Source organism: Haemaphysalis longicornis, unplaced genomic scaffold (assembly GCF_048455015.1).
Source record: "Haemaphysalis longicornis isolate Haplotype H1 unplaced genomic scaffold, Haemaphysalis longicornis Haplotype H1 scaffold_2, whole genome shotgun sequence".
NCBI lineage: Eukaryota > Metazoa > Arthropoda > Arachnida > Ixodida > Ixodidae > Haemaphysalis > Haemaphysalis longicornis.
Window position 1 is genome coordinate 254,934,422 of NW_027526295.1, and position 20,717 is coordinate 254,955,138.

The window sequence follows — 20,717 nt, forward strand, 5'->3', positions numbered from 1 at the left end:
TTACTTGGTATAAAGCTTCAGACCCGCCCAGCTGCTCATATTACTTTATCATTTTGCCGATGCTTCATGTGGGAAATATTAGATGTATAAGCCCGGTATTGTGGGAGGAAATTTGCTCCGTTTGAATGTAAATGGGATATTGCAGTGTTTTCAGTCTTTCTAGTAATTTTAAAGTTTTCTATTCGAAATTAGGACGTTGTATAATTGATCAATATTCGTGGTGTCCGGGCTGGCATTAGTTTGTTGGTATCCTGAACGAAACATCCTCATGGAGGTGCTTATCAGTAGCGTGAATTTGAGGATGAAGGCAGTTGGTTACATTGGGACTTGATTGTATAAGCGTCGCAAGCAGAATTATGCTCCTTCGTAGCTATTTCAATTTCAACTTTTGGCATTGGGGCTACCAGTTCTGATTCACCTGTCGCCTGAATTACTACTGTGCACCTTTTTTTAATTTCATGTTCGGAAGGTCGCTTCGCATGTTTTCACCACTTTGGAAGCTTCTAGTGCTTTTCCACTGCGTTTTTTAAAAGCTGGCTTCGAACGTATTAGGCATGATATGTTTGCTTGTTTTAGGCGGCAGGGTAACGCTTCATTTGAAGAACTTCTGTCCATGCCGCTACAGCAGTTAAGATAATGCCGTTAAGCTAATGCAGTTGAGCTAAAGCTATAGGCTGTCGTTTAACAAGCCCAGACAACTGCGTACGCTTCATATTTCTTGTGCTTTCTCGACCGAACAACTCGCAGTTCACATTATGGCTGATTCAAGATCAGTGGATCAGAAAATGGTTGCGCAATTGCAGGAAAGCCTCTTGTCTGCATAAAAGGAAACATGACATGGGTGGGAAAGTGCCAAAAGCACGAAACAATACAGTGGGCCGAGCGGAAGCAGATTTGTTGTAATATCCACATAAAGATCAGTCGATTGTTTCCACTGCGCAGTCGCAGCGCATGCTAATTTCACCCATCCTCTATCGTGTTAGCTGCACTAGCTCTGCCTCTGCCTCTTTAGGCGCTCGCTCTACATTAGTGTTACTGCTCCCAGGTGCGTCAACTGTTGGTTCAGAGCATGCGAACAGGCTTTGGACGCTTCGGAAGTTTCAGACACGCGCACACATTTCCTGCGATCGATCCTCCTGGTATTCGCGCATTATACAGTTGACATGGAAAGCAACACTTGATTTTACTAGACAAATGTTCGCATAATCCTTCGTTTTAATTCGACATCAATTTATCACGTCAATTCTTTATTCGCGCTCTTCAGCGGAATGTCACCGTACAGGAGCAAACTGCGAATCAACGTATGAATGGGGTAGTGCCCTCCTCCGCAGGCGTTGTCGACATCGTCAAAATTGAGTGTGTAGGTTACTAATCCACCGTAACCACTGGAAATAGCCCATAAGACCTGTAACGGTAAACGCCAAGTAACTTTAAGACATTACAGATCCGGCATATTAAATAGGAAAACCAGCACAGCCTGAATGCGGTTTTGTCTATTAAGGGTTCCATGTTTGCACATATGTTTTGATCAATGCCTTCCTTTCGAGAAAAGCAAAGATAAGAATTTTAGAGCCCTGTAAATTTTTAGCAGGACGTGGACTGCTTCACAATTATGCAGATCGTCACCATGAAGCCCTATTCTTAGAATTATTACGCTAATTGTGCTGTGAAATTATTGTACGCGCAAGCATGCGAATACAGTATGCGATTATGTCCTCTGCGTTTTTGCAGTTTTAGAAAGAGCTAAGAAATGAACGCGCACACACAAACTTCTAGAAGCCGAGCGGAAACGCTGAATTTTGGCAATCTGACGAACTAAGGAAGGATCCCAAAAATATTTATACTATTCAACTAAAAGATATCAGCGATATGCTTCAAATCTGACACATTTTTGCAGCTCACGTGATCACTCAGCGGCTTCCAGGCTCTCCAGAAAGAGCCAGAAAATCCCTTAAAGATTTTGCAGTGTTCATTTTTTACAGAGCAAGTCGCATTCGATGGTAGCACACACCAATTTGTAGGTGATGATGAAAACCCGGAGCCTTATTCATGACAGAAAGCCTCAGCATTATAATTGGTAGCTCTGTCGGCCTTAAGGCCAGATCGTGTTCGTGTGCGTTTTAATGATGGTTTTTCTTGCACATGTTTTCTAGCATTGTAATTGGTAGCTCTGTCGGCCTTAAGGCCAGATCGTGTTCGTGCGCGTTTTAATGATGGTTTTTCTTGCACATGTTTTCTAGTGTTGTAATATATTCCAGTTTCAGTATTTGGTTAATTATATTGCGGCGATCTGGTTTAGCAGACTAAATATTTTAGGCGAACTTATTTGGTTGTTTTTTCCTGCCGCACTAGCGAAGCTGTGTGTCATTTGCTACCTGAAGTTGCTACAGATTGTCGTCAGCACCTTTCACAACGTTTTTACCCGAAGTTGCTGCAAATTTTCTTCGGCCTCCTCCGAAACGTTGTGTTCCACCGTAAAATTTGTATTTCATGGGGCTGAGAAAATGACAACGATGAGCCCGACGGCTCTCGATTCGGAGTTGAAGAAAGCGTAAGCTTGTAGAACCACTCGGGAAATTGCGCCCCGATTTTATTATCTGGAATGGAATTTGCACAAACCTTGGCAGTGATTGCTTTCTCCTCGTTGTAGGCAACCCATACAGTTTCGTTGTAGGCATACGGAGCAACAACTTTGTCGTCGTATCTGGATGTTGTGCCGTTCTCCTTCACGAACATGCAAACCTGCACGAATATTCTCCGTGCATGGCTACCATTTACTGCGTAGTCCCGACACCTGACAACGACGCTCAAAGAAATGACAGATACTTTATTTCTTCATAACAAAAATTAAATAACAGTTCGTGCAGCTTATGCAGCGTCAACGTCACTGTCAGTGCAACGGCAGCCTCAAATTGTTTTTTGTTGCCCCTGAGGTGTCAGCCTGCTTGTAAAAGTGCATTTATTTAAGGCCGCTAAACTGGCGGCCTAAATATGCGAGGACAACAATAAAAGTTATTTTTTGTGCAACCATATTCAAACCTGGACGGTTTTCGCCTACTTCAACGTGAAATAGTTGAGCTTTCTGAACCGCAGTACAGTGTTTTGCAGAACAAGGCTTGAAACATGAACGAAAGGCAATGAATAAGGTTATACCTTTTAATTATTTTTAAAGCGGAAGCCTAATATTACCTCTATGAAGCATAAAATTCTCTATTACAGTAATTTTGTGCTAAGCAATCCATCGCTTAAAACAATTCCGTGTTCAATGGAGAAGACAATTTTAATATCTGTACTTTGGCGCCGCACAGTTAGAGCATGTTACACTTGACATAAAATTTCCAACGCCAACTGTTGAATCTTCTACCTAAAGTTCGCTTTAATACACGGTACGACTCTTTTAGGTTTCCGTACTCAGCGCGGGCAAAATCTCCGAACGTACTATAATAACACTACCTTTCTAATTATTGCAGCCGAAACGCTGTGCTCGTATTTGTGATAATCTGGTGGGAATCGTACTTTTAAGTGCGGAGCATTCCAGGGGCCTGGCTTTTCGTCGTAGATCGTACGAGGCGTCATGCACCTAAACAGAGGCTTCGAAAAGATCACCGCTTCCCCTGGTTGGGATCGAACGTGGGTCCCTCGCGTTAGAAACCGATGTAAGTCCCATTGCGCCGAGCCACACGTCAGTTATGTGCAAATCGTATGGGATATTTTTTGCGCTGAGCCGTTGCCACGGAAGCTGCCGTTGCTGAGCCGGAAAAAAGTCCACAATAATATAAAATAGGGAATAAATCATCACTTAACGCATTATTACCCCAAATGAATGAAACTGCATCCAGTGGGTTTAATATAGGCTTTTTCAGTGGCTGCGACGTCCTCTCCAAACTACGTTTGGTATCAACGCCAGGATGATACTGAAATTGGTCTAGAGAGAGCCCCACAGCGCCCTCTGGCGAATCACTGCTTCATACTTGACAGCTTTCACGTTGAGAAAAAGTTTTAATTGCTTTAAATTTTTTAAGAGAGTTTTAAGGAACAAAACACAACTCCTGTGCGGAAAAGGAGTGGGGAAGTGAGTTTTGTGGTGTGCCCTTTCCCGACAGTCATTTTAGATGATAGATTCCGCGGAAAATTATTATGTGCTATGCAGAAGCGTTGAATTTACCCTGTATTTTTTGTCGTGTTTACTTCATGAATGGCCTGCCTTTTACATGATTTTCGTCAAAACCTACAATCGCTGCCTCACGTTCAGTATTATGTAAAAACGTTATATAGGATTCATTTGTGAGCAGTTTTAACCTTTTGAGAAATGTGCGTTAGCCTGAACCCATGTGCGGGTGCCGATAGGCAGCAAATCACTATAGGGTACAGATAGTGTATAGCAATATTTATTTCTATGCGGATGTATGTCCGTTGTGTTCTCTTGTAGATATCATTTGTGTTTTTCCTTTCTACTATTTGAACTAATTCATTGCAGCCATCATATATGAAGTGACATACACAAAATGCACGGATCTGGCTTGGTCATTTACTAATTCCAGTGAACATTTGTTTCCACAGCAAGGCGTTATGTATACAAGGTCAATTTTTGTGCATACAAAATGCTGTTATCTATACAAAAATGACGCTTACCCAATTGTACTCTACCATACCGTTGCTACGTCCTGGTCCGGGCCCACTGGCTGGCGCCAGAAAATCGTGGTCTGACTTGTTCGCTAAAGTAAATGTTCTCCCAAACACCGGCAGGCCGACATTCAACTTGCTCTTGTTTAGGCCCAGTTTTAACAAGTAATGAACAGTCCAGTTCTGAGCAGAAAAAATAGGCATAATTTACGGGAGAGAAACAGTGGCATACGTCACACATCAATTAAACGCGAACTTGACTGTACGGCGGCGTAAAGTCAGCGTGGCGCCACTCTGACGCCCCTGGTTAAAAAATGAGCGCTTTCTTAGAGTAGAGTACGGCTGCCGTAGCATGTTCTTGTCATTTACAAAGCCTTTTGTGAGCTGTGAGCAAATTAATTTGGTCGAAAATAGGTTGTACCTCTTGCTCGCCAGTCGCGTGCTCAAAACGGTGCGTCTGAAACTAAGGTTCAAAGCTATGTTAGTCTCCGGAATGATCCCTTTTTCGTCTGTTTGTGCATCCGCCATTAGTAGGTTTTCCCGGGTTCCCAATATGATGGCAATGACGTACGCCGGATTTCCTTCGAGAGGGGTAGCACAGCAGAAATAAATAAGCCAGAGAAGAAGGAAGGAAGGAAGAATGTAGAAGAAAGGCAGGAAAGTTAACCTGGCTAGAGCCTAGTTTGCTATCCTGCACGGGCGAAAGGGGAAATGGGCAAAAAAGAGAGAGGAAAAAAAGAGTAAAAGTTGGACCTGACACGTATGCCCAGCACTGAGGCACTGACAGTGATTGACACTGGAGGCTCTCAGTCTATAGCCTAGTGTTCAAGTTCGTCGCCCGTAGAAAACGTAATAGTTCCTTAGTCGCCTTCTGACCGGATGACTGAGAAGGCCAGTGGCACAGAATCTTTCCCTCCGAAATTGGCCGCCGAGAGTCCAGGTTCCTCAGCGCTGACGAAAGCTTTTTTTTTCAGCCAAATAAGCCAGAGAGACTGCACAACAAATCTATTCAACGTAAAAAGAAGTTGCAGGCGACATCTTGGTTTAGGTCTCAAGATGTACGACGTGGTACCATTACTTCGACACTGAGGGAGCCTTTTATAACGGAGTTACTGCATTTATGATTTGCGTTTTCCACGTACTGAACGTTAGCGAAGAGCCGCAACTGATTCAATCGCCGTGGCACAGGAAAGACAGATGCCATCTACGCTGCTGTGGTTTAAGATGTTGGTGGACCGATTGCGTCTACGGGGTTCTGGTCAATTTGAAGAAGAAGGCGACAGTGTCAGTTTTTGAAAGAGCTTATTAAATAATTGCATGGCCGGACTGAACGTTCTGGTTTTTTGCTCAGAGAGAGAAAGAGACATAAAAATCTTTCTTCAGTACAAATATTAGGAGTCTGGGAAAAGGGGGTTGGGAGCTCAAGTGTGAAACTCTATGTTCAGGGCTCCAGATGCGGCATCTATTCCCCCTGCGCTCTCCATCAGCTCACGCAGACCCTGAGGTAACGATGTGATCAAAGGAGCCTTCTATGTCTCTGTAGAAGTGAAATTTCAATGTTTCAGTTGCTCTTCCCTCAGCATGTTCGCCCCTGAGCTAGGTTACGTAGACTGGAGTGAATGTTTTCCCGCGTTCAGCAAGGTTTAAAGGTAATATCTGGTGCTTGCCATCAAACACCTTCGCCCATCTAGATTTGTAGATTTAGTGGCTGGTTTATCCTGTGGAGGGTTTGGGATACTTCAGCGTTGAGATTCAGTTGTGGCCACGGTATGGATTGCTTTCCTAGGCATTTAATGAGGATAAGTTCTGCATACTTATGGCGGGCGGGGAGGGGGGGGGGTGTTGTGGTGTTGCTGCTTAACAACATCTACGGAAAGATGACCAAGGATTGTCGGCTTAGAAGGGCAGATACAGATAAACACATGGACACAAACTTTACGCACCATTTCACCTATCTCGGCCTGTTCTTTTGTAGTTTGATTGTATACAGAATATTGTGGGCCATCTAGGACTATATATTACAAGCCAACTTCTCAGAGTTTTTCCTTACAAGCAACCACAAACTAATTGTCACCATTTATATAGGTAGAGTTCCGTTCAAACAATATATTTTGCCAAATTCCTCTCCCGTTATATCTGTTTTCTTAATTTTTACTCTCCATAATTTAAGTGAGAAGGGACCTTCAAGTTGAATGAAAACATTCTTTACATTGCGTTTTTACCTTGATAACATTTAATACTACTCTTCCAAGAACACCATAAATAATTTTAATAAACGTTTCATCTCTTTCTGTTTCTCTTTAGACTACTCAGGAACATTCTACATTTTTCAGTATTTTTTTCATTAACTACTATCGCGAAGCTATCAGAACGTGAAAAGAATAAAACTTACAACGTAGGCCGTGGAGAATAATCTCTTGTCTGCATAACTTATTCGTGAGCTGTTCAATTCCTCTTTGTTTTCAAACAATGGACTATTGTGCCTTGTGTAGTTTCTGTACGTCTGGTACAGGTGGTAGTTATAGCACATTAGGCTAATAAAGTCAACGTGCCTGCACCAAAAGACACCACAAAAGAGAGAACAGTAAAAGATCAAAGCATGGGCGTAAGAAACAATTTTACTGCATCTAAAAAGCACTTAAAAATTACGTGACGGCGGTTGAAAACAGTAGCCAGGAATAGAAACTAGCATACGTATAAAGGCAACAATACAAGTGCCGCATAACCCTGTGATGCCCAAATTTTCTTTATTTTCCATGTGAGAAGCTTTTGTGATCTAAAAAGACTTCCGATCACAAATATGATGTCACAAAAAATTTTGGTTCATTAGGACGGACACTAGGACACACTGGGCATTGGACAACACTGGGCACTGGCTGGCCATATATCCCTTGAAAAATAAAGCTACCTTGATAACCATGATTTATGGTTCAAGTGCAGACCATAACGTAAAGTTTGCATTGCTATCATTTGTAACAACAATGACATTGCACAGTTTCGTCTACCTGTAACTAGCCCACTCAGGCTCGGTGCAAGTTGACACACGTAAACAGCATTTTTTTAGCACACTTAACTACGTGCTGCCCTCTCTTCTTTAATTTTAAAGGTCCGGAATCCTTTGTTGTCGATAAATGGTGTTAAATGTCGAAAAAACTACAAAGTGCGGGTGAAAAAATAGTGTTTGAGTTGTTGCTCCTGAGAAACATTGGGCATCAAAGGGATAAACGTTCGTGCTGCCCGGTAGTTCCCCATCTAGACTACTGCAACGCGACTGAATTGGAGAGCAGAGCCTTTACTTCATGCAGGGCAATGTGTTTAACAATTAACTTCTTTCCTCAGATTTATTTACATAGTGCTTGTTCCTTGTAAATTTAAGTTTATCATTCGTTTGCTTGAACGTAGAGCCCTGATGATGAAATGAGTGTTGCCGTATGGTGACCGCTTGTAGGAACACAGGCAAGTTCACCAAGATGAAAAAGGAGTGCTCTCGTGGTACGTTGCGCTATTCTGCAGAAAATGCTTCGCAGAAATATTGATGTTGCCCTTCACTGTACGATGTGTGTGTTCTTTTTCATGGTACCAAAATCCATTAAGTGTTCTTTTCCGGTGCAGGAAATAGCCGCCGTGACAAAGAAGATATAAAAATATGCCCGCCAATCCACTCTGTGGGGGTGGTTGGAAAGCGAAGCAGTAAGCGACACCCACAACGATTACCCGTGCGACATCACTTGAATTCACACACGTGGCTCTAAAAGAGGGAAACCAGAGACAAGTGAAATGCACTTACCCACACCCTTTATTACTTCAAAGAGATTTTCTTTGCAAAAGTTAAATCAATACATTATCCATAAACGGTGGTTGGTTGAGTTGTATTGGTGAAGCACATGACTGGAAACTTTTTTATAAAATTAAAGGAAGCTCAAACCCGTTGTTATGGTATCTCACTTCTCCGTCTCTTCCGCCGCCGATGGAGGCGACGAGATCGGTGGCAGAGGTGGAGGAGAAGTGAGATACCATGCGTTGGTGTGAGCTTCCTTTAATTTTTATAATTCCTAGCGCATGCGCAAGGCGCGCACATGAACGCTACACGTGCCGTGGACGGAGTGCAGAGTGGCTGCCGAGGTCGCTTGGCGCTATCACGTGGCATTCAGCGAGAACGAAGAGGGTGAACACGCAGATGTGTTCTGTAAGGGCACCGTCTGTCTCCTCCATCTCCGCAGGGGCCCGTAGCTCAGTCGGTAAAACAACGGGCTCTCGCTCCGTTTCTCTATTCGTTCCAGGTTTTATTTCTGGCGGTGCCAGTAACGTCTGTTATTTGTTCGCAGGAGCTTTCTGCTGACACCAACAGTCACGACAGAACCATTGGGGGGTAGAGGTAAAAAGCTTCGCTTTAAAATTTGGCCACATATCTGCTCCTTTTGTTGCAAATGTCGACGAAAGACGATAGTCGTCTGGCGCCCCTGCCAAATAAATGCCTCCCTTGTCTCTTCCGCTCACCTCTAATGCTGTTCCTTCCCGTCTCGCTCCCCCCCAAGATAAACGCGATAGAGTTTTGCTCAATTCAATTTACATTTACCGCGTTCCACTGCTCTAGGCCGGCGGCCTCGATGCCAGCGCCGCCGTACGGCTGAGACACGCGTGAATCGAGGCACCCTACTCCAACCGTTACAGAACCACGTTGCACTACTCTGCACGCCTTCCAACCGGAACGTGGAGCCTATCTGTTAAAACATTTCGTCACTTTTGCCGTTTCATTTCTTAAAATTCCCCCAGAACCTATAGCGGCGCATACAACAGCAGGCGAAGGAGGGAATTTTTTTCTGCAGTGGCAATAGCACTTGCTATTGCAAAAATCCAGCATCCATGAATTTATATACATAAGGGACACTACAAATGCAATACAATGCAAGTCTATCAATTGGTAAGCCGCAAATGTCACTTATTTATTGATTTTTATTTGATATTTGCGTAATGTTTTGTTCTTGTTCAACAATGTTGACAACTATGAACATTGCCACCGGACTTAGGCGCGTTTAGGTTTTGCGGTGGGTACATAAACCTATTGTGCAGATTTTTTCACTTTGGTCGGGCGGCTGAATCGAGTGACAGACAGACAGACAGACAGACAGACAGACAGACAGACAGACGGATGGACCAAAATTTTCGCGTTCAAATAACCCAGGAAAGACTGTCGTGTTTAAAAGCGTATTTGAGCTTGCAAGGAAATTTGAACCCCGCTCTCCAGTGTAGGATCCGAGTGATTTACCACTGCGCTACTATCGCATGTTGGCAGCGGTGGAACAAAAGTTGAAATTGTGCGTGCCGCGTGACACGTGCTGGCGGTGGCTGGTGAGTTGAACAAAAGTGTTCCAGCCGCGTAGATAACTGATTCAGGGGAACCAGCCGTATGTGTTACCGCCCTGTTTGTTGAATTCATTCTAGCCAAAAGGCGAAGAAATGAAAGCGAAGGGACACACCAAAATGCGATGTCACAGTACAGGTGACTGGGCACTGGTCTGTCAAAGTAATTCGTGCCAAAAGACGAAGAAACACGCATACACAACAAACTATTAAAGATGTATTGGATAATTATCTCCAGGTACTCTTCATCAAATCACGTAACCCTATTTAGGTTCCCCAAGAAATTTTATACGAACTCTGCCAATGATATCACCTGTTTTCCCCAGAAAAACTGACCTTGTACAAGACCCTCATTTTACATTTATTTGCACCGTAAGCAACGTAATAAAAGCTCTGTTCCTTAACAAGTAGTACTTGCGCACACACATGTAAGTCGAGGTCTGCGCAAATGACATACAGCCAGTTGAAGGCAGTTCTCAGGTTTATTTTGGCAGTTTACACTCTCTTAAAAATGGTGAAGAAGAAAAAAATATCACTTTAGAGCCACCTGCGCGCTCAGTCACTTGAAGGGGCCATGCAGGTAAAATATAAGTTTGTTTTATACGAAATATTTTGTGTTTTATAGTGCCCCCAGCGCTTGTCCGGATGCCAACGATGCTTTATTCACTGAGAAAATAATCAATTTAAATTAAAACATATTTTTTCGGTTAAATCGTGTATTTTTGTGGTCTCCAGTGATATCACAGGAACCGACCGCTGTGACGCCGATTGCGAAGCCTTGTTTACCGTTAGTGAACCTAGATGGCGCCACCATACCACATCAAGCCGTTTTCTGCTTTTGATTTGTTTTTTACCGTATTTAAACCTGGCTTGTACTTGTTCTGGGAGAAAATAATCGTTTCGTGAAACATAGTGCTCGATCGACAAATATGGTCTCATCAGACGCCGTTGCTTTTCTCAATCGGCCAGTGTCGTCCGAGGAAACCCCAAAGCCCCGCAGTCCTGTGCACCTAAACGGAGCATAGTGCGCGCAGTACCAACAGCAGTACACACCGGTACTTCTGTTTTTGCTTGTGCTTTCGTAACTTCCACTGTTTCTCCCACCATTCTTACTGCTTTAAAAAGAATGTGTCCGAAATTTAGGTGCAAACAGTTCGTTCGGCAAGCTTATAAGCTATGCCTGATTTGCGTTTGCTTTTGCCGGCCTCCGCCAATCGCAGAGCTGGCTGGTATGACATCATAGGTTCTTTTGCTGGAAATGAGCTAGTGGGTCACACGGCCATATTCCCTTTTTCCTAATTAGATAGCTTATTTGGGCGAAGTTTACGTTAAAAGTGGTGTCAGTATGATTCTAAAGAAGGAATCCTTTGAATGAACCAAACTTGTGTTTTGTCTTCATGGCTCCTTTAAACGTATTGGCGGACTTTAACTGTGTGTGCATACTTTTTGATATGCCCTTCGAGTTCAATTACAGGCTTTCGTGGGAAGCCGTGCCGGCGAGATCTCAGTATTTTGCTGAACAGAAACCATGCCGGCGGTCCCGAAGCCATGAGCACCGTCATGCCTTGTCTAAACGGGTACTGGAGAATCAATGCAGTGATGCGATTACAGCTGCTACTGGCCTGATCATGACGGCACTCATATATTATTACTCAAACCTCTTCCAAGTTCAAAAATGTACTCAGTGAAGAATGCAAAGACAAATCTTAAGCCTCCTTAAATTCAGCGAGGAAGATTTCGACTTTCTTGGCAAGCAATTCTCACTCAAGAACTCGTCAGCGGTATTAACTGATTTGTAAAAGGAAAACCTCCGGGAAAAAGTTTCACCGACACATTTTATGAGACTTTATTCTAATTTGTCGCCATTTTCAAGTTTAATGCTTGGCTTAGTGATTCAGCTATATACACACTACACGATACAGCCGAGCACGTCATACCTGGAAGGGAAGACATTTTAGAAGAACGTCGCTTCCGATTAAGTCACTTCCGGTTCCGGTCGCAAAAGATTCGCGTCGTGCTTCTCATTTTTAAAGGGGCACTGCCACAAAAATTTTGCATCTTGGTTTTGTTGTTGCGATAAGTAGCAAATGACCTACTTTTCATATGTACACTCCTCATTGGTTTCAGCGTACGACGGTTGTTTAATTGGGACGTTGTTAATGCGGCCAGTTGCAGTTTCGGTTTCAGCGCGTGCAACCAAACGTGGGATTTTGTATTAAAAAAGCTGCCCACGTGATTCGACCTCTTCGTAAAAAAATGTCTACGGCTTTGTCCTCGTAGCTAGTTTTTTGCGCATAGGCCTTTACCATCTTTAACCTGTACCTCTTGTTTAATTTGATGACAATGGTGCGACTTTTTTGTTAATGCTGAAAACTCCTCCACGTTTCCTGCTATTTTTATGTGGGTTAAGAATCCCACCAAGTGTTCTTTCTGCTCTTGAGGTCTACTGCAGCGCAGACTATGTCCGCTAGTCAGCTGCATGAAGCCAGTCTTGTACACGTTCCTTTAAAATAGGAACAAAAGCTCGTTCCTCGTTGCTTCCCAATTTTGAAACGAGTTCCCGTTACAAGTTCCTTTATTGCGAAAGGAAGGCGTTCCAGTTCGAATCCTTTTCGAAAATTGGAACGTGTCGCTACATTAACGTTACATTTCATTTTTAAATTAAAATATGGTGTCGGATAATCGTTAGGCGAAATAAAGTTAGAAATTTAAAACTCACACCGAACTACGTATATTATACAAATAGGAACATTGCTGGCAGCAGATTATCTGGAGATAAAAAGAATCTAAAGAAACGCTCCTAGACGAATTTTTTCAGGGAGCACCGGACAAAATCCAGACATATCTAACTGCGATTTCGGTGCTCGTCTAGTATGTGTGCAACACATATGGCACTTTCCTCTTCGGTCTTACAAATGCGCAGTTAGGTTAGTGCGCTTCAGATGTGCAAATAAAAAGTTACTCCCACGCCGAACATCATTACATTTCTTGATTAAGAAACTGTGTCGAAACGAACAATACATAAGCGTTTAATGAAAGATTATTCAATATTGCAGTTTATTTAAAATATTTTACAGGTCCTTTGCAGGGAATTTAGTAAGCGGGTTACAAAAGTCAAGCTTTGCGGATCATACACAGAAATTTGCGAGTAACAAAACACAGAAGAACAAGTAATGGCTACGAGGTTCGAAATACAAGTTTAAGTAAGGAAGACGACAACAAGAAGAAAAAATAAAAGTCAAACGCGTAGTCACACATCAAATCTACACGCAAGAATTACAAAGTATACCGAACACAATCAGGGTAGTAGATAAAAAAACAACCACAGATAGCCAAATATGTGGACTCGACGCACAAATCAGTTGCTGTGGTTAAAAATACGCGTAAGGAAAAAGCACAATAAATAACGCGGAGCCTAATCACGTACGTAAAAAACATTTACACTACAAAAAAAATCAAAGCACAGGTTGAAACGGACACACTAAAGAAACTCTGAACGCTGACCGTCCACGTTCACGCGACACGCGACGAAATTATGCCCTACAAGGACGAAATTGTTTGCTTAGGGCTGCACTGAGTTATGAAGTGATTGCTGTCTGTTCTTGTATTGTATGAAGTTTTTTTATGTATTTTATGTACCTCCTACATTGTATGTGACGATGCTAGAGCTGTTTTGCTTAGTATTTTTGTATTGTTGCCACTCCTGCCTGGGCCTAAATATTGGCCTGCAGTACCAATAAATAAAAATAAATAAAAATTCCTGTCCTTTGTCAACACGACGCGTGTATTACAAATACACGCGTGTATTACACGCGTGTATTACGCGTGTCAACACGACGCGTGTATTACAATCGACCCATTCCCGCCAGATCGGCGACAGACCACGCCATGACGAACTGCGTGCGTACTCTGTAACTTCGAGCAGTCCAGCATCCCGAAACACTGCGGTGACCCTTCGAATGACCTCCCCTCAAGCGCAACTCCCACGACAGCAACGCACCCGCGCCTCGCGCGCACTAATGCGGTGAAAATATAGAGATATGGTGGTTTCACAAGGGACCTGCAGCACCGCCCCGCAGGGAAGAATTCTATCGCCCACACGCGCACCCTGCAGCCTCTCCAGACAAATGATGAAAGGTGAAAAGCATTCTGGCGACTGCGCTATTCACCCGTCGCACGCCGCGTAAGCTCAACCGGCATGAAAGCAAGCACACACTGCCGCCCGCTGCGTGGTTATCCTTCCGCCTTAGACTTTCGAGGAAGTACGTTCCGCTGATGGGCAAGCTTGTGGGAAGAGAAACACAGTAGCGAATTATGGATTTTTATACTTGAGCATTGGCATCAAAAACAGTCAAATCCTAGCAATGTAACGTTTGCAGAAGGAACGACGTTCTTGCCGTTCCTTCATAAACCTAACGAGTTACCGTTACAGTTGCACCGACCCTTAATGGAACGGTGGCGTTCCTCCGTTCCTCCAAACAGAAACTAGTTCCAGGAACGCCGTTCCCTGGAACGCGGTTCCGTACAACACTGCATGAAGCCTTCTGCTTTTCTAAAAACTTCGCTTAACCCTATAATATACCACGTAAAGTCCGAAATATCCTCTAATAGTACATGTAGCTTCCCTCTCTAAACAGAGTGCGTGCGTTGAACATTGCCAGGGTCAAGTTCTAAAGGTGGCCTGTTTGGGCCAAGAGATTCTTGGCATTCTCTGCTGTGTGCTGGCCTGACCGCCGCTCTACAGCTGCTGGGAACTGAGGGCCGACAGCTGCATTGTTTAATCATGGGAGCTGGGCGCCAGCAACTACACCAGGGTGGCTAGAACTTCTCGGATGAGGGAGTACTGTTTGTGTACCTAGAAGCATTTCTAGCACGGTTCGACCTTTCTAGTGTAGCTCTTCGGTATCTGGGATGATGCTTACCTCTGGAGCAGGCAACACTCCAATTCTACAGTGGTTGTGCTCAGAGAGCCACACGAAGAAAGATGATAAAGCACTACGATACGGATCACACAGTGGGAGTGTATATGCCTTTTTAAAAAGATAACGTTTGTATTAAGCCTGCATTTAGAAACATGTATCTGCTCAGGCTTTCGTAACAGCTAGCAGTTAACAATGTGTTGGAGCAGTTCTTCTGAATACGTTAAGCCCTTTTTCAACGTGTGTTTATGCAAGCGCATTTTTAAAGAACGTTCACGGACGTACAGAAATACAACGAGTTAACAATGACATATAATTACTGATTGGTTCGTATATTTTGCTTTCCACGAATATATTTCACAACGTATTGAAATCTGCGCCGAACAGACGAGTCCCAAACTTAGTGCAATTTGAGCCTTTTGATTGCAGAAGAACAACATCAGAAGGAAAAAAAAAGAATTAGAAATAGCATAACGTTCACATTATTTATGCTTACTTTGAAATGCCACTTATGTTGTATCCCCAGTCTATGTGAATCTTCGTGGCTGATACAGGGACTGACAGCAGCAAGTCTCCGCAGTATTCCGGATCTGATTTGTTTGTAAAAGCTTTGTGTAGTTCCTGTTGGGGAAAAATGTTCATTAAAAATACAAGTTAGCTGGTCGATTTGCGATTATTCGTGTTAGTTACTCGACCATGGAGAGAATGCAATATTCACGGTCAATACCGCTTGCCAACGGCCGCAATACCAGTATTGCTTCCCTACTTTTAAACGTAATATACTGCTTCCGTCATGATCATTCTTAAGTCGTAAACATTATTGTTTACTCGTACGAATATTAATTCACCCAATGTCTGAGTTTCCCTTAACTTTTCCCATTAGGAACTCTAAAGATCTTGAGTTTTCTAAATGTATTTTGCGCGTATTTTGCAATTAATGTCGCACTGTATTTTGTAATGCACATTCCACGTCAGAGTGACAGGTTATTCTGCAAAATACCACGTGGAAGAGAAGGATTGGAGGTTTCAACAGAAATTAAAATCATCCGCATCGTGCGTCTGGTCCAACGTTATGTTTTTATACCCACATGCATAACTGGAATATTTGCTGCGTGTTCATGCGTGGTTTCCCTCGCAGGTCAGTAGAGGTATAATGGTCACGCTCCCCAGTGCGCTACTAAGAAACGACCGGAGGGCTAATACAGCGGGGTTTCATAGTATGCGTGGTATCGGAATCCCACCTCCTCATGTCGCTCGTGACGTAGCGAGAAATGCCATTAAGGCCCGCGACAAGTATAGCGCCATTATATGTCTCGCCATTGCAGTTCTGACGGTAGTGACGCGGTCGAATCTTATCAACGGCATCCGCTACGCCATTCTGCTTCTTGCGCTAATAAGAACCGGGAATAAAGGAAACCTGGCACTCCGAAACCTTTATCGCGCTCCTAACTACGCTCTTCAGTGTAAAGAGCAACAGCATGTCTTACAACGTTCATGGAAGCAAACATAACCAGTAAGGTTGATGGAGACCGGTACGATAACGCCGTTTGTTTTTTGCTACTTCTGCGGCTGAAACGCCACTCCAGTTCACCAGAAAAGTTTTGATGCTCCTTCTCATCCTTCCACTTTACGCTTCTGAAAAAGTGATTCAAATCACCAGCATTCTGGATAAGAAGCTGGACCATTATTCCGGCCATAGTTCATTCTGTGACTTGACGCCATGTGTCAAGAAGGATGATTATCCCAAGTATTTTTTCCCCCGTTGTGCTACAAAATAATGGACGAAGCAGTGCTCTCCCTCTTGCCGTCCGATCCGAAATCCCGATCATTATCTGGTCCTCCCTAGCACAATCACATCGATGTCCAATCTAGGTCATGGAAAACGTACTTGTCCAGCGCATTAGTCATGTTCAACAATTAAGAGAGGGACTCATTTCGCTCAGCTTTTGAGCGAGGAGCAGAATAAACGACACTGTTCCTCCCGAGTAGTGGTGCATAATCTTGCTCTTCCCTCCACTTGGAATAAGGTCGATGAATCACCCTTGCCAGCTACGGCAAAAGACGACCTTTCTTCTTTACTGAAACTCCATGCTATGTTTCTAGCAGCGCATTGCCGTTGCGCTTACATGGATGCGAAGACCAGAAAAATTTGTATTGCGAACAAACAAGCCTGCGGCCCACAGTGGCTGCGTCGCCTCCGAAGATAAAAGAAAATTGAGAGATAGGTTAAATCAGGTAAAAACAATCTAAAACCCCCACGACGGACATTTTTGAAAAAGTCTCTTTGGGGACTACGTCGATAGGAATTCAAGGTGTGGAGCACGCGGACGGATGACACCATTTCTAAAATTAGAAGCGTAGGACCCATCGCTGCCAGTGAGCACGAGAAGGGGGTGTACGAAGCACAAGTCTAGGCCGTCACTCGGCAGCAATGACCGGATGGGCTGCCGCCCTGCTTTTCTTCAGTTTCGAAGAAGGCAAAGAGGAGGCCTTGTGTTACATTCGCTCATTGACAAAAAGAGCTGGCTTTCGCATTCAAAGTTAAAAGGCAGGCGTCACTGGCGGACTTCTTTAACCATGCAATTGTTGACGTGCTCTACTGCTCTCCAATCGCCTTGTGCAAATTCCGTCCTTCGCTTTGCTAGTTCGAACTTTCACTACTTCGAACTCAGGTGTCTTCTTTTTTTTTGCAATTCCAATTAACCGGCTTTTACTGTATGCTTTTAAACAAAGTAAATATTCGTTTCCATTTTACCAGGCATTGTGTCAGAGTGAAAATTAAGTGGCACGAAATATATATTAGCATTAAAAGTCAGCTAAGTCAAAGACAGCAATGGTAGTAGAATCACCTCGAGAAGAAGCACGAAATTTCCCTTGTCTTCGGAAGCATTTTTTGTTATAGGGTTGTTTTTATAGTGTCCAGGGTATTCCCAGTCCACGTCTAGGCCGTCGAATCCATATTTGCGAAGGAACGTCACAGATGAGTTAACAAACCTGTCAAAGAAAAACTTCATGATGCCTGTTGAGGAACCTAGGCAAAACAACTAAAAAAAAGACAAGGACAGAGAGATATACACGATAGGAGCTGCGCTGTCGCACAGTACATGTCGTGCATATCTGTCTGTCCTTGTCTTTTTTTGCGCTGTTTAGCCTAGATTAGGTTTCAGCACGCCCAGTTTTTCTCGTTAATCTGTTGGGGAACGTGCATTCAGTCAAACATTCTCGTGATTACTTTTGGATTTATTTTTATTATTAAGTAAAATTTTTCTGTGGTAGCGCATGTAGTTTTTAAAACACAATCAGCATCTTTACGCTACCCATTATCAGCATCAGTGCAAAATTGACACCTAGCTAATGCAGATGCATAATAAAATATGCACCATGTACGGAACATAAATAGAATGTATCGTGCAAATTTTAGAAATGGAAGTGAAATATGAATACACCAATGTAGACACCTCACACAATATAAATGCTGAATTAATTGCATGATCACGTACGCTTTTGGTAAAAATAAGTACCCTAACAACGAGAGGCACAATTGCTTTTGTTGTATGTGTGTTGAATGCCGGACTATTTGGAACCTGATTGCTTTTTTTTTTGTTTTTAGCGCAGCGCTGTTATCACTAGTCGCTGCACCCTGATATGTGGTTTGTAATAAATTCTCTAGTTGTTTTTTTTTTGTTTTTAGGGCAACGCTGTTGCCACTATTCGCTGCACACTGATATGTGGTTTGTAATAAATTCCCTTTTCCCAGACACACAGATAAAAATTTTCTCGTTTAAGTAGCCTAAGAAAGACTCGCGTCTTTACTCTTAATTGAGCATTTATCGGTGGATCTTTCAGACAGTGTGACCATCTCGTCCCTCTGTCTACCTAATTTGAGGGTCCGCCGGGTCCGCCCGATGCACGTGCCTTGTTGCGACTGCCTGCTTTGCTGTCCTGCACTGGCGCACAGTTTTGCAATGCGTGCAGGCGGTTGCGGGAGTCACTGAGCCCGTTGATATGGCGTTGAGGCTTGCTCGCCGCGCTTTGACTTGCTGTCGCCCTGCTAACTTCGGCACCGTAGCGAAGGCATCGGTGCCAACAGCCGACATTCTTTACGGTTCCGCGCCCTCTCTGGTCTGTATGGTTCTGTACTCTCGAGTCATTCTCTCCGTTGACAGATCAACGCTCCTGTGCAGATCAACGCAAATAGTTTGCCGACATTCTGTATCTGTGCTGACACAATAAAAATGCACTGCAGGAAAACCCATGCTGCGTTCCAATTCGCAGACAGCTTGGTAGACAGTCTACGAAGCAGTCTAACTAGACGTCTAAAGGAATAAAATTGGAACGGCGCCGCGGTCGCAAACGCAACACCAGCGCAGACGACAGCGTCGGACAGCGTGGTAGCAGACATGTTAAGTTGAGGCAGCCGCAAGTTTCGTAACTAATATTACCGTTGTTATTAGAAACGTTAGGTAGTTTAAAAATTAGGCAAAGTCATCTTCATCACTATTAAGTTATACTAAATATTTAAATAAAGGAACACGTGCTTTTGTTTCAACCTAAAAACGCAAAAAGGTGGCGCTGGCGTCGTTTTTCAGTTTAGAAAGGAAGGTAGCCTGCATCGTTGCTGACTTCGATGCTGTCTCCTCGAAGCAGTCTTCGTTGACTGCTTCGTTCGAATTGGAACGGGGCTTAACATGGCGTACTGTCCGCGAAGACGGCAACGAAGCTGTCTAAACGGTAAATTGGAACGCACCCCCAGTTTACACAACGGGAGGGAACACGATGATGATGATGATGATGATGACGATGACGACGAAGCGAGAAAATCCCGGGCCATCTCAACTACCATGAGACCTGCGGAGGAGCGAAGCATGCAGTGTATAAGTGTATTCGAAGATTGTAAGTCTGTCTTGCCACCCGGCGTGCGCTGATTGGGCGCCCGAGAAGCGCTAAAGGGAGGAGCAATCACGCGCTTGCTGAGGCGGTGGCGCTCTCTTTTGTGTTGAACCGGATTTCAGCAATTAAACGAGAGACAGACTGGTCGTAGGTTATCTTCGTGTTATACGCCGCAGAATGCTAAGAAGTATGCTAAGTAGTATCGCGAGGCGTTGGAAAAGGAGTGTCTCGGTGTTTTATTTCAGCGCGCGTCTTTGCCGGTGGAGGTGAAACATTCTAGCAGGAGGAGTTGGAAAACGAGTGTCCGGGTGTTTTAGTTCCGTAACTACCTAAGACGAGAGAACACGCCGACAGTACAAGCCCCTAGGGTGCTTCACCCCTAATAAATCAAGCAATATTTAGGCTCGTTGGTTGATACAATAGCATATAAGAAATGTTTAGAAACCAGCATGGGCGCTCGCTCTTAATGATAAAAGTGGTAACATAACACACAAAATATATGAGATAATAACGCTGGCGGAAACATTTTATTCCAGGTTGTAGGTTGCCAACGTCACGCAAGGGGGGAGTATTATCAGAAATATCCTCGTTGCCGAAGTCCCAGTTGTAACAAAAAAACAAAGTAGGAAAAGCGTTTATGGTGGGGGAAGAAAGAAGAGACTGCAGGAGACGATGGTATAGTCATACCGCTTTATTATGGACACCTCCGTTCCCCAGAAAAGTCGTCCATATTAACGAATCAAGTACATAAACACAAAAATTAAGGAATAATCATTCCAGGAAAAAAACACGGTTTATTCAGCCCCCCTTTCCAAAAAAAAAACACAAAAACACTGAGTTGTGGGTTTGCCCTGATGCCTTCAAACTTCAATGCTACTGTATTGTCTAGAAAGCGTACCATGTAAGCTACTGTGATCGTTATGT

The 20,717-nt window shown here is 43.6% G+C and overlaps 1 protein-coding gene across 1 annotated transcript in view; it reads right to left on the reverse strand.

Moving 5' to 3' along the window:
* Nucleotides 1-1,234: 1,234 nt before the first annotated feature.
* The window catches only part of LOC144168599 (chitinase-3-like protein 1), a 60,526-nt gene continuing 41,043 nt past the window's right edge, over nucleotides 1,235-20,717 (reverse strand). The window contains exons 4-9 of the mRNA XM_077697549.1: nucleotides 17,753-17,897; nucleotides 15,400-15,524; nucleotides 7,016-7,175; nucleotides 4,633-4,806; nucleotides 2,620-2,742; nucleotides 1,235-1,405 (exon numbers count right to left, since the gene is read on the reverse strand). Of these exons, the coding sequence (XP_077553675.1) occupies nucleotides 1,235-1,405; nucleotides 2,620-2,742; nucleotides 4,633-4,806; nucleotides 7,016-7,175; nucleotides 15,400-15,524; nucleotides 17,753-17,897 (898 nt within the window). The remainder of the gene's footprint in view (nucleotides 1,406-2,619; nucleotides 2,743-4,632; nucleotides 4,807-7,015; nucleotides 7,176-15,399; nucleotides 15,525-17,752; nucleotides 17,898-20,717) is intronic.